Source organism: Coffea eugenioides, chromosome 11 (assembly GCF_003713205.1).
Source record: "Coffea eugenioides isolate CCC68of chromosome 11, Ceug_1.0, whole genome shotgun sequence".
Taxonomy (NCBI): domain Eukaryota; kingdom Viridiplantae; phylum Streptophyta; class Magnoliopsida; order Gentianales; family Rubiaceae; genus Coffea; species Coffea eugenioides.
The window spans coordinates 52,877,623-52,892,262 of NC_040045.1; the positions used below are offsets into that span (position 1 = coordinate 52,877,623).

General features: G+C 37.1%; 1 protein-coding gene across 4 annotated transcripts; it reads left to right on the plus strand.

Annotated features, from left to right (window-relative positions):
* The first annotated feature begins 3,331 nt into the window (after positions 1–3,331).
* LOC113751692 (aspartokinase 2, chloroplastic-like) lies at positions 3,332–9,904 on the plus strand. Of its 4 annotated transcripts, XM_027295794.1 has the most exons (15): positions 3,332–3,559; positions 4,175–4,232; positions 4,331–4,765; positions 4,902–4,984; positions 5,103–5,143; positions 5,650–5,804; positions 5,887–6,036; positions 6,143–6,238; positions 6,466–6,582; positions 7,161–7,280; positions 7,361–7,453; positions 7,547–7,663; positions 7,823–7,939; positions 8,825–8,887; positions 9,093–9,904. In XM_027295794.1, the coding sequence occupies exons 3-15, from the start codon at positions 4,355–4,357 to the stop codon at positions 9,240–9,242; spliced, it is 1,713 nt and encodes a 570-aa protein (XP_027151595.1). In that variant the 5' UTR covers positions 3,332–3,559; positions 4,175–4,232; positions 4,331–4,354; the 3' UTR covers positions 9,243–9,904. The 4 variants fall into 4 exon arrangements, with proteins under 4 accessions (XP_027151595.1, XP_027151593.1, XP_027151596.1 ...); XM_027295792.1 differs by having other exon boundaries at positions 4,175–4,765; XM_027295795.1 differs by lacking the exon at positions 4,175–4,232 and having other exon boundaries at positions 3,391–3,559.
* Positions 9,905–14,640: the final 4,736 nt, after the last annotated feature.

Genomic DNA, 14,640 nt, shown 5'->3' on the forward strand with positions numbered 1-14,640 from the left:
ACATACGGCGTATAATCCTGGTGATATATTTTTTTAAATATAATTGAAAAATCTCAAATTCGGATTTTACACTTGTACTCCTTACCCTGGACCACCCCACCCCTTCATCTCCAATCCCGTGTTAAATTAATTATTTGGATTCTAAAATAAGTATTTTTTTCTCTTTAGATATTTTTTGACAATTTGAATAATTTAAAAAATATCAAGGTTTATAAAATGGATGATGGTTCTCTAAATGGCCATGATTTTTTCCTATAAAAAGAATAATTTCTTAGCAATTTTTTTTTTAAAAAAAAAAAGAGTCCTTTAAGGAACTATAGAATTTTCCCGTAGCTAGATAGACTACTGCTTTTGACCAAAAACTTTTTTTAAAAAAAAAACGACTACTAATGTGTTTCCTCTTTTAAACTAGACTAGACTAGAAGTAGCATCATGTTTGATTGGTTTAGCAATAATCACAGTACTACACTAATAAATCAACTTGTTTTAGGCAAGTTGACCAGGGAAAGGGATTCAAAATCCTTTTTGGACTACAGGTAGGGAGTTCAAATATCGCATCCTACAATTCAAATATTCAAAAATGTGCATTTGGATTTTCATTCGGTGTGGATTTAGTAGCATGAAACATGGGTTTTGGAAGTGGATTGTTGCTTGATCCCAATCTAGATCCAAACTCTTATGAATTTAAAAAAGCAAATCCCTGGGTACCTATTGAGCATTCATAGATTTTTTTTTTCTCAACATGAAAAACCAAAGTAAAAATATTAAAAATAACATAAATATCATTTAATTTTTGTTCACAAATAATAAAAATCAACTAATTCTATTTATTTCAAAAGCTTCATACATACGATGCATATATATGTGTGTGTGATCCACACACATATACATACATATATATATATATATACACACATATACATACACGTATACATGGATCTAGACAGAATTTGGGTTAAAAAAATTATGTTTGGCCCGTGTAAGATTCAATTCAATCCATTGACATTAGTTTTGATGCCATTTCCTTTAGGTGGTACTGGAAGTAAAGGAATCACAGTTACTACTAGCAATAGTTAGTATATTCTATAGCAAAAATCAAGTTTGATTTGGATTGTGTATTTTTCTAGTGTTTGTCTAAAATTTTATTATAACTCATTCAAAAATTGTTGCCAAAAGCCTTTCTATGTATTTGAAAATATTCAAGGAATAGTTGTAAAACTCCACTACCCCAAGTAACATCTATCCTGGTTACAACACTAACTGGAAACCACCACTACCCTTCTCTTATCTAGCACCCTCTCCTTTATCTTTTCCTTTTTCCACTGCCATCTCAACCTCTATCATACTCACACAACCATCCCACCCTCGTTCTTTCTCCTTGATCCATCCTACCACTCCCTCATCATTTTTTTTGTCACCTACTGTGGCCATATCTTATCTCCCCATATATATATATATGTATATATTTATTGCTTTTCTTTCTCCATCTATTCTTTCTTATCTATTTTCTGGCCTAGATTGGACAGGGAAAAGGCAAAAGTCCATGAGAGGGAAAGAGAAGAATGGGGAAAAATGAGGAGAATAAACCGAAATGCACAAGGGAAGAACAAATGAGAGGTAAGTAGGGATGACAGAAGTAGAAAGAGAAGTGAAAAAGGGAAAAAAATGAGAAGAAATGAGAGATGAGAGGAGATGGCAGAAGTAGAGAGGGAGGAAAATAGGAGAATGGGACAATGGAAAATGTGACGATGGTGGATAGGAAGAAGACGACGACAATAATAATGATGGGAAGCACTACAGTAACGGTGGATCGATTGATTTTTTTTTTGTTTTTGTATATTTTTCCCTAGAGAATTATTATTTAACACGCTAACGTCTCTAACATAACATATAAATAGTACTCCATATATTATTCAAGACGACACTAATAAAAAGCAATCCACATCAACATCAACATTTTGCAACTTCTTAAGAGGTAATCCACGTCAATATTCCACTACTTAGTATATGTACATGTATAATTTGTTTATTTAACATTCTATAGTAATGCTCGTTACAATTACTCGATAGCAATATGTCAGCAAGTATTGTTATTTAACAGTTAATGGTTCTTAACCTATATGTGCGCGCGCGTATACATACACATACATATATATACACACATAAAACTAACATATAAATAATACTCTATCTACTCCATCTACATGACACTAGTAAGAGGTAATTTATGTTAATATCTTGCTGTTGATTAAGAGGTGATTCATGTCAACATTTCACTGCTTACTAAGAGGTAATCCATGTCAATATTCTGCTGCTTAATACATGTACATGTATATTTTATTTGTTTAATACCCAACAGTAACACCGACTTCGATTACTTGACAGTAATATATTAGGAAATAGTACGTACTATAATTACTTGACAGTGATATATTAGCAAGTGAATAGTCAATCTGTTTGGCTGGTGTATTTTTTTTAGTATTTGTATAAAATTTTACTGTAATTTATTGTAAAATATGTAGAAAAAAACTTTTGCATATTTGAGTGTTTTGGGAAATTGAAAAACTTTTTTGTTCTTTTTATTTCTTCTTATTTTTTCCCTCTTACTTCCTCTCCATCATCACTAATCTTCCCTCTCTCTCTCCACTAATGTCATTGTTAGCCCACTACCATACATTCTATTTTGTTTATTTTGTCTCTCGCTCCCTCCCATCTTCCTTCATTCTCCTCTCATTTCCTCTCTCCCTGCTACTTTGACTCCATTTTCTTCCTCACCCTGCCTTTTTCCAAAGAGTTGTTGGGAGGAGGAGGGGTGAGGGAAAGGGGATAGCAGGGAAGGGAGAACGGGGGACGAGGTAGGAAAAGGAGAGGATGAAGAGGGGAAAAAAAGAAGAGGGGAGGGTGAGGTTGTGGCGGATGTGAGCTAAGGTGGGAGGATGGCAGTAGATTAGGAAAACGGGCATATGTTTTTAAGTGTTTTGAGGTGTTTGTTTTAAAAATTTTGTAATTTTTTTTGAAGGAAAATATTATCTACACTCCAAGTTTTGTTATCACATTCTCACTATCATTTTAATTATATATTTTTTATTTATTGAATTATATGATAAAATAAATCATGGGAGTATAAATAACAAAACATGGAGTGCAGATAATTTGTTATTTGAAAAAATGGGGTAGCAGCAAGTAGGCACTTTAGCAGCATGGGATGTATAGTATTAAGTATATAAAGCGTTAAAGCACTGTAGTACACACGGGTACTTGGTACGAGTAGTAAGTACGTATGTAATAAGTTGACGGGTTTTAAGTATTCAGCGGCGCATAGAGGGGCGGATTGAGTTGGGGACGAGACGCCGCCGCGCTCGATGTCTCTGTCTCTCGTTAGACTCACAGCGGTCCGTCCTGGATTCAAAAAACTCTCGATTCCTGTTGGCGTATTACCATTAGAGCATCCCAATTAGGCGGCGGTCAAAAGTGGGGAGCGGACTCTCTTAGTCTTCGACCCACACCCCCCAACCCAGAGATCCTGGCCACATTTTCTTCTCCTCCATTCGCACTTAAGGTATGTAAATCCTCCAACTTCCTAAATTTTATTTCCTTTTCTGCGTCTTTCTTTCATACTATTCCCAGAAACGGCGCCAAATCCGCACATTTCTTGGTAAGGAAGGAGAGAGAATTTCCCATTATCGTTCCATAAAACCAAAGTAATACTCCGTAGTTGATTTGATTTTCTATTTCCTAATTGAATCTTTCGTCTTTCTACGTGTCGAGAGAGCCGAGCCCAGCAATAGTACACATGGTAGCATTACGATGGGTGAGAGAGAGGCTCAGGCTCAACTCCCCCCGACTTTGTTGTCTTCCAAATTCCAAGCTCTCTTGATGAAATCCCATTTCGTCGTCTATGCCTCATCTGCTTCTTCTTCAACCCAACGCCCCCAAATAAATTACTAGTGTACATGTTCCCTTTGAGGAGGACAAAGATTAAGCTACTCCCTAAGGCCTTCATTTTCATTTCATCTTTCTCTTGAACCCACATTCCTATTTTTGTTCCTAAAACTGTAAGCAATTCCAAGTTCGGTAACATTAGCAACCTATTGTTTCCTTCTACTTCAATTTTGATTTCCATTTTCTGTGGTTTCGTTTATTTGGACTAATTGATTAACTATGCATTTTGCAGGTTGTTTGATTAGCTGATCGGAGCCTTTCCAGATTTATATATTTGCAGGGAGAGCTTTGTATTGGCTCTCTCTGCTCTATATCATACCCTAGTCTGCCACTCTATTTGTCGAACTAACTCAATTTTTTTTGGCTGGTTTTTTGCTGAGCTTATTAGAAGATAGCTCTTTACTTCATTATCATGGCAACTTCGATGCATTCTGTATGTGGAGTTAAAACTCCTTTCCAGGCGTCCCCCTGGAGATGCTCGCGCTTCCAACCACTTCTTCAGTCCCAGCAACGCTTTGAGTCTTCTGTCTCCTTGCTTTCTTTACCTGGGGGTTTTTCATCCCTCAAGGTATCATATCAGGAACGAGATCTTAGAGTCCGATGTCAAGGAGGAAATCTCCACATTCTTGAACGCGGCCAAACTGAGACCCATGATTTTGAAGAATCAGCTAACGAATTGACCTGTGTGATGAAGTTTGGTGGATCTTCAGTTGCCTCTGCTGAGAGGATGAGAGAGGTTGCTGACCTCATATGCAGCTTCCCTGAAGAGAGGCCCATCATTGTTCTCTCTGCCATGGGGAAGACAACTAACAATCTTTTGCAGGTTTTCCCTCTGTTTGTCATTTCTTTAAGCATGCTGGCAGCCTTTTGACAAGTTTGGAACCAAATTTTCTTCCTTCTGCTTTGTACAGTATTGAACATGCTGAATATTGAAATTTCGATTTGAACTGTTCTCTCAGGCGGGAGAAAAGGCTGTAAGTTGTGGTGTTTCAAATGTTAATGAGCTTGAAGAGCTGGACATTATCAAGGAGTTGCATTTGAGGTAAAGCTGGAAGAAAAACTATATGTTTTCTTTTGTATTTGGGGTTTCCTCCCCAATCATATACAGGAATCCTTAGTTGGGCCTCCCTTACATTTCTCACGATCACTTTCCTGCTCAGGACTGTGTGCGAGCTTGGACTTGAAAGCTCTATCATTTCAAGTGAGTTTTTGCAATAAAAGTAGTTTTATATTTTATGGATCCTAGGATTCTTCAGTTGTACGTGCTAGTTTTGATAATAAATCAAATATTTGTAATTCTTTTTTTAGCTTATATAGCTGATTTCAAAATTTCATGTTCTAGCTAATTACTTGAAAAGCCAATTTTATGTTGCCTTAAATTGTGTATCAGTTCATTTATGTTTCTCATCCATGTACTTCAATTTCTCCTCACCTTCATTCCCATCGTCCTATTAACCCCTTACATCAGTTCCCAATAATAATTGATGCATATGCTGCTAGCAACCTGCTGCTTTCGTGTAAATGTTTGTTGTATCTGTAGTTAAATTCTTCTGAATGATTTCTTTGAATTATGTAGACTTTGGTTTTGTGTTCATTATTGTTTATCAGACGGTGAAAGATATTTTGGACACCTTATCCAAACTCGTTCAGATAGGTAGCATTTGTTACTATTTTCATTGGATTTTGCTTGTGTAAAAATGTATGCAGAGCGCCTAGATGAGTTAGAGCAACTCCTGAAGGGTATTGCAATGATGAAAGAGTTGACTCTTCGCACTAGGGACTACTTGGTGTCATTTGGAGAGTGCATGTCCACGAGGATTTTTGCTGCATATCTAAATAGAATTGGTGTGAAAGCTCGCCAAGTACGCCCCATTGTGGTGAATTTTGCTACATTTGCTCCATACTTTCATTGGAGTCTAACTCTTGTGTGCTCTATTCTTGCAGTATGATGCATTTGAGATTGGTTTTATAACTACAGATGATTTTACCAATGCGGATATATTGGAAGCAACTTATCCAGCTGTTGCAAAGAGATTACATGATGACTGGATCAGTGACCCAGCAATTCCTATCGTTACGGGCTTCCTTGGAAAGGTCCTTCCATTTTGAGATTCCATACCATTTTAATTGGGCAGTGATTTGCTTTATTTCGATGACTTTTTTGCTTGAAAAGTAAATCCTTTGGTATTTTGAATTGTAGGGCTGGAGAACTTGTGCAGTCACAACATTCGGCAGGGGCGGTAGTGATTTGACTGCCACAACTATCGGCAAAGCCTTGGGGTTGCGTGAAATTCAGGTCAGTGGAGACCCTTTATGCATGTCCAATGTTATCTTGCTACTTATGCTGCATTTTTGCTAACGGTTTGATTTGTAATATGTCAATCTTTACTCATGCAATGTCCGTATAGGTCTAGAAAGATTTTGTACTTATTGTGCACGTGTTGATTCTGTTATCATCTACAAAGACAATGTGATGTTTTGAAGGTTGGATATACAAGTTTTAATCTTTAATCAATCTCTCAGGTGTGGAAAGATGTTGATGGTGTTTTGACCTGTGATCCTAACATATACTCCCGTGCAGAACCAGTACCCTTTTTAACTTTTGAAGAGGCTGCTGAGCTTGCATATTTTGGTGCACAGGTATGATGAAATTACAATTAACATAGTGATAGTTTTTCCATTGAGTATCTTTTGTTGTAAGGGTTGGTGGTATAAAGGAGTGGCCTCTTTCAGACCCTAAATCTATCTTGTCTAAGTGCTAGTCTCAAGGTTTAACGCCCGATTGAGTGAAAGAATTGGACACCATCTATATAAATTTCCTGGCTAATTGCTTGATTGGATCCCTGTGCATGACAGTACTTATTTCCTTTGTATGACCAATTAGAATGACATCTGTTGACCTCCGCTACACAATTTCTTTCATGAATGATATCTGTTGACCTCCGCCATGCAACTTCTTTCAGGAATCGCAATTTTTCTAAGCTAGGTGGTGTTTTCCTGAAAAAGTTGCATGTCATCTTTTCTGTTCTTCATGACCCAGATCTTACCAGTTAATTTCTGTCCTTCTGCTTTGGGATCCAAGTACATGGCACCATTAGGAATGATCAGGACATTTTTATGTATTGATAGGATTTAGTTGCCAATAACAAAAAGACAAAGGTTTAATGCAGCCACGTATTCATTGGATAAAAAATGTGTTTCAATTAATCCTTCTACAGGTCCTCCATCCGCAGTCTATGAGGCCAGCTAGGGAAGCTGACATACCTGTTAGAGTTAAAAACTCGTACAATCCCAAGGCTCCTGGGACCCTGATTACCAGAGCAAGAGACATGAGTGAGGTTTGTTGAGTTCCAGTCATAAGCTTGATACCATTTATGAAATTATCCTAAATCTTATGCAGTTCTTTTGCCATTGGCAGGCTGTACTAACTAGCATTGTCTTGAAACGTAATGTTACCATGTTGGACATTGTTAGCACTCGCATGCTTGGTCAGTTTGGTTTCCTTGCTAAGGTAAAAACAATCATATCATCAAGAGACAATGCTCCCTACTCTGGGCTTATGAGACTACCTTAATCTGATACCAATGTTTCTGTCCTAAATCAGGTTTTCTCTATCTTCGAAGATTTGGGCATATCCGTTGATGTTGTAGCCACTAGTGAAGTTAGTATATCCTTGACATTGGATCCGTCGAAGCTCTGGAGCAGAGAATTAATACAGCAGGTACATGCTATTGTTAATTGGTCATATTATACTTTCATGATGGATTTCTCCAGTTCGGAATATTGGCTCTGTGAAGTATGCTTGAACTCATTCTGCTTTCTGTTTTACACCTTTGCCTTACCTAATCTAGCCATGGGGTATAACCTTTAAATTTAGCAGGAGTTGGATCACGTCGTGGAGGAGCTTGAGAAAGTAGCAGTTGTGAATCTCCTTCAGCGCAGATCAATCATTTCTTTGATTGGGAATGTTCAGAGATCCTCATTAATATTAGAAAAGGTTAGTTACGCATTTGCAATCATTACTCATGATTGCTACTTAGTGTTTTATCATGAGAACTACAGTGCTTTTAGAACATGTTTTCTAAGCAGCTTTTGGTACTCTTGCTGTGTTACTGTAGATCTCTCTCTCTCATAAGTTATCTGCCACCTACAAATTTTGCATCTCTATGCATTTTAGGATGGAGTAGTGAATTAATTTGCTTTTATAAGAACAAAAGTATTGTCTAATTAAGGATCTATTTTAATGGTTTACCTACTTAGAATTATACTCTTTTGAGTAACTTTTGCCACTTATTATAGGAACATGTGATAGTATAGATGCTAGATATGGCTAATGAAGTTAGCCTTGTGCTTTCTCATACTCTTGACTAACTAAAATGTGATAGTCGTTTGTTGCCTTTGTTGCTATGTCTTTTCTGTTCTTCCAAAAAGAGTCAATTTGCAAACATTCTCTTTTTCCTACAGAAACAGTTAGTAAGATACAAGATGGTAAATAGATTTGTAAGTGGAAGCCTGAAACTACCCAAGTCTATACCTTTTAGAGATGCAATCTCTGGCAATATCTGGTTCAATTCAATGATAAAGCAGCAAAATTCCTCGGACTTTGATCTAAATTATCACTTTTACATCCATGAAACTTTTGCAAACTACCCCATCAACTTGGGAATTGTTCCCGATAGCTGCGGTTTCCTCGGACTTTGATCTAAATTACTACTTTTATATCCATGAAACTGTTACCCTAGGAAATGATAAGAAGAATTTGACAACTCCATTTCCTCCAAACCTCTGTTCTCCTAGGGCGGTGCTTCCTAAATGAGTTGGTTTTGCTAGGTTGGCTTTCCTTAACTGGAAGTGTGAATGATCCTTGGTGTTGTTATGGCAGGCTTTCCACGTTCTTCGGACTAATGGAGTGAATGTTCAGATGATCTCTCAAGGTGCATCTAAGGTATCTATGGCTTACGCTGTTCAGCTCATGGTTATGCTTCATTTGCTCGTGGATGTTCCTAAACAGATATGATAACATAGGCGCAACATATGTGGTTGCTTGGTGAAAGCTCTGGGATGCAGAAAATAGCTTGAAATCTGTAGCTCCTGCACTGTATACCTCTTTTGGTAGACGATCCTAATTGATCTTTTAATTTGGTAATCAGGTGAACATCTCATTGATAGTGAACGACAGTGAAGCAGAACAGTGTGTCAGGGCTCTTCACTCTGCGTTCTTTGAGAGCAATCTTTCAGATCTTTACTGGGGAAGCAGATCAGGAAATGGTTCGGTACCAACAGAGTCGAATGGATATTGACGTATGCTGCTTGTTGGGTGAAATCCTAGTTGGCATACCGGGAATTCACCCCACCCACATTTGTCTTCAGTCCTTTTGTCTGGTTTGTGGTCTGGTATTGTACCGTATATTGAAATATCAATTGAACTATGTAATTTGGTCCGCGCTGCACGGGATGAGATATTATTTATGGTGCACAAGATAAGATAAAGAGAGGCGTATGTTTTTGGGAGGAATCCAGCCCCCCTTGATGAGTTGTGGCAAAGATTTGACAAAAGTGCGTGCGAAGGAATGGTTGGTTTGTTGTAATGATCATATCAGGTCATGAAAAGCAGCGGCATTGCACTTTTTGATCTCGTGCTGGTCTTTGGGGAAGTTTGAAATTGTGGGCCGTGGGGAATTGTTTTGCCTTGCGGCTCTTCAAAACGCTCCATCACGGGCATTTGATCGACATAGCTTTGGAGAACTAATCTTGTTGTTGGGTCCAAGGGCGACCCGTTAACATGTTCAAGCGTCATCTCTACTAGCTGGGCTCTGTAATCCGTTCCCAAGCAGTAGGAGAGTTATTAGTGCTTGAGGCTCACTCAGTGCATGTGTAACTGTGACTGAATAACGGAAAAAAAAATTGATAAAATTATTTTTTGTTGGAAATTGAAGTATTATGGGAAAAGTAAATTATAGTACTCCCTTTGACTCATATTGATGGTTCTAGTTTTTTTTTTTTTCACACAGTTTAAGAAAAAATAGTTAAATTTGTTGGAAAAACAAATTTAGATTGCTATTTTTCTAAAATATCCTTACATTAAATAAAATTGGCTTTTCATGTATCAATATGTTTTGGAAAATCTAAATGCATTAAATGGGGTAGGTTATATTCAATATTAACAATTTATATTAAATAAAGTAGTTTATAGTAGGGGTGAGCAATTACGGTAATTACCGAATTATTGATCGAAATCGATTTCAATTTGGTAATTCTAATTCGGTAATTCGGTAATTCGGTAATTAGGTCGGTAAATCGGTGGTATCGAATTAGTAAGAATCGAATTAGGGTCGAATTTGGTTTTGGGGTTTTTGAATTCGGATTTACCGAATTCGAATTTAATTCGGTAAAACGGTAAAATATTACCGTTTTCAAATTCGAAATTCCGAATAATATTATACCTCAAGGCTCAAGCTTTTGTCGGATGTTCCAATTTCAGACTTTCAGTACCCTAAATTAGCATTCGTTCTAATTTCATTATTTCTGCTCTCCTCTTCCTCTCGTTCCTTTGCGCCGTCGTCGCCCACTGAAGTCTAAGCCAAGCTGTTTGCCTGTTTCTGAGTTTCTTCTCTCCTCAACTGAAGATACTTTCTCAGTTTGACAGCTTCTCCTTTCCTCTCCTCAACTACAGAAGCCTCCTCCTGCCGGTTCTCTCCAGTCTCCATACTCACTCCTCCAGTCTCCAGTCTCCAGTCTCCAGTCTTCTTAGCATTCGTTCCAAGATTTAGGGTTTGTCTCCTCTCCCTCTCTCTCTTTCTCACACATTTCTTTTGGGGCTCGGCCTGTTTTGTCCATTTTGCTATTTTTTCCTCTATTAAAATGGAAACTAACAAATGAATTCTGCGTGTAAATTTACCTTTGTATCGAATTATTCTTCCTGGCTGTTCCTTTTGTTCTATTGAACTGATTTTTTATGGCTTTTTCTTCCTGGCTGATGCTCCACTATTGTGTCGGATTAATCATTTATGGCTTTTTTTTTAAATTTTTGAAGTGAGAGAATTTAGTTAATTACTTAATTTACGGTTAGATCGTCCATCAAGTGCACGACCTTACAAATCGAACTGCCGTCACTGAGCAGTAGATTCTGATTGTGTGCAGCCTATCTATTGATTCGACAGTAAGGCCCCAAATAGGTCTCTGCCAATTTTGATGCTCTTTATAGTCCCACTGTAAAATTAGATTTTTCCCCTCTTTCAATGGTGATTCTTCTCTCATAATCAGATGTAATGTAATATGCTTCGGAAAAAAAAACTGGTCTGGAAGTTGCAATTTCACAAAGTAGTTCTGAGCTATGGTCGTTGTGCAGTTCTGGTTGAGTATGTTGATTAATGTCTAAAACTTTGTTCTGGTTTTAGCTTACTGAACTCATCTGATGCATGAAACCAATGATGGTTCAGAATCATGTAGTATTACATATTTATCTAATAGGTTTAAGATGAACACATAAATTTTGATGGATTAGTATACTTTTAGAGATTATTCCTACTTTTCCACTTTGAATAGTTGGTAAGGCCATAGAAAAGTGTCTACTAGAATGGGGAGTTGATGATATCCTAACTGTCACAGTTGACAATGCAAGTTCCAATGATGTAGCTGTCCAGTATTTACGAGGAAAGCTTCAAAATTGGGGAAAAGCTGTGTTAGGGGGGAAATGGACTCATGTGAGGTGTGTAGCTCACATAGTGAATCTAATTGTTAATGATGGCATCAAAAAACTTGGGGAATCAGTTGATTGTATCAGGGCAGCAGTTAGATATGTTAGACAGTCACCTTCTAGATTGAAAAAATTCAAGGAGTGTGTTGAAATTGAAAAAAATTGAATGCAAAAGATTGCTCTGTTTAGATGTACCTACTAGGTGGAATTCTACATATCTAATGCTAGACACAGCTCAAAGGTTTGAGCGAGCTTTTGAGAGGTTTGAGGAGCAGGATCCTTATATGCTTCAAGAGTTAGAAAATCTGCCAACAAAATCTGATTGGACAAACGCTAGATTCTTGGTGATTTTTTTGGAAAACTTTTATCAGCTAACTGTGAAGGTTTCTGGTTCCAAATATGTGACTTCAAATAATTTTTTCACTGATATTAGTCACATTCATGGCATTTTAATTGAAATGACAGCAAGTGATAATGATGAATTGAGTTCAATGGCAAGATCAATGAAGGAGAAATATGATAAGTATTGGGGAAAGATTGAAAAGATGAATATGCTGATTTTTATTTCCTCCATTCTTGATCCTCGAACTAAACTTGAATACCTTGAATTTGTGGTTTGTCAAATGTATGGTGAGTCCGATGGTACAACAATAGCTGGCCTTGCAAAAGATGCAATGTTTGAGCTGTTTAATGAATACAAGATGCTCAACACACCTGCCTCTCATGCTTCTTCACTTTCAAGTGATTCTCCAACGAGTAAAATTACATTTCATGGACATGGGAATGCCTCTAAAACAATCACTGATAGGTACAAGTTGGAGTTTAAGAAGAGAAAAATGGAACTTGGGGGTAGGGATGCAAAATCTGAATTAGAGAAGTATTTGAATGAGGATTGTGAGGAAGATGATGAGAGATTTGATATCTTGTTATGGTGGAAGGCCAATAGCCTTAGATTCCCAATCCTTTCCAAAGTTGCTCGTGATGTGTTAGCAGTCCCAATTTCTACCGTGGCCTCCGAATCTGCTTTTAGTACCGGAGGTCGTGTTCTTGATACATTTAGGAGTTCTTTGACTCCTAGAATTGTGCAAGGTTTAATATGTGCTCAAGATTGGCTTCGGTCCTCCAAGACAGAATTAAATGTAGAAGAAAATCTGGAAGAGCTTGAAGCCTTCGAATCTGGTAAGCTATCAAAATTTTTATTGCAGAATTTGAAGTATTTCTTTCTTTCTAATAATTGCCTTTATGATACTTCATGAATTTTATTTGTTCTTGCAGAGTTGCTGAAGACTGGAGCTGAACCAACTATAATTGACCTTTGAGAGGTCACAAATGCTGAAGTTTGCATTTTGAGGGTTGAACCAACTCTTGTTGCAAGTTGCAGTTTCAGCGTAATTGGCTTTCTGTATTGCAACTCTTCTTGTGGCTTTCTGGACTCTGGATTGTGGATTGCAGTTTCTGGATTTTGGATTGTGGATTGGAGTTTCTGTATTGCAACTCTTCTTGTGGCTGAAGTTGCAGTTTCTGGATTGCAGTTTCTGGATTGTGGATTGCAGTTTGTGGCTTTGTGGCTTTCTAGATTGTGGAATGTGGATTGTGATTTTTGGACAAGTTAATTTAGACTTTTATTTTTGTTTCATTATGATTTCTAGATTGATTTATGATTGTGGATCAGTGGAATTTCTGATTTGTAGCACCAGGGCAACAGTGTGATTTCTGGACTTGTGATTTCTGATTTGTGATGTCTGGATTTGTTTGTCATTTGTGATTTGTTTGTGGATCAGTGTAATTTGTTTGTGGATTTGTTTATGATTTCTGAATTTTAATGATCAATGTGAATTGTGTGTTGTTTTGATTTCGAATTTCTGGAGTGATTTGTGATCAGTTACATTCGAACAATTTGTAAGTTGTGGCTCAGTTCAATAGCATTGCTATTTGCTGATGAAAAATGGGCCGAAGAAGCAGTTTTCTGGAATTCGGTAATTCGGTATTTTTTTGGTTTACCGAATTGAATTCGGGTTGAATTCGAATTCGGTAGTCTCTAATTCGAATGTGAATTAGGTCGAATATTTCCAGAACCATTTATCGAAAATTACCGATTTCAAGCTACCGAATTATCGAATTCGAATTCGATGCTCACCCCTAGTTTATAGTAAGAACAACTTAAATTAAATAAATAAGGGTATTTGAGAGAAATTAAAAGACAATTACATTTTTCAATTGAAAAGTGGACTACAATTTGGGACAGACGAAAAAGAAAAACATGACTACTATCAAAGTGAGACGGAGGGAGTACTTCAACAAGTAATAATATAATTTCTCTTTGAAGCTATATATGCTGATTTACCAGGCAAATAAATTTGTGACGGCTTATTTAGTGAAAGGCTACTAAAGAAATTAGGATTATCTGCGGAAGCATTCTATGCTGCAGGAAAGTAAAAATTTAAAAGAGTTGAACACAACATAAATGATGTAGCTCTCTCTAAAGATGATGAGGGTAAATTTAGCTGTGTAATAGGACAAGTGCCATAATTTGTTTACAATGCCGAGGAGACTTTCGATTGAGGTCAAAATGTAGAGGTTCTGGATTTTAATCTTTCTACTCCCTCTTCACTTCTTAAATTTCATCCTTCTTTTGTTAGGGAAATTTTTTTTTTTGTTTTACATCAGAAGCGTACGAAATATGAGACAAGATAATGAAATTTTGTTTTACGTCAAAAGCGTCCGAAGGATGAGACAAGATAATGATGATAAAAATGAAAGAAAGACAGGAAAAAAAAAATAATATATATATATATATATATATATATGAGGTGTGGGTGAGGAGAGCATGGGCCTGAAACTCAAAAGCCCAGCTGGAAGGGAACAAACGTGTGTCGTGGATTTGATTTGAGAAGAAGCTCTCAATATGTAAAACCCAACACAGCCCAGCCCAGCCCACACCTAAATTAAAATTTTAAATACCAGTACTAGGGTTTCTTTTTGGACGAGCTACTGGTTGGCCG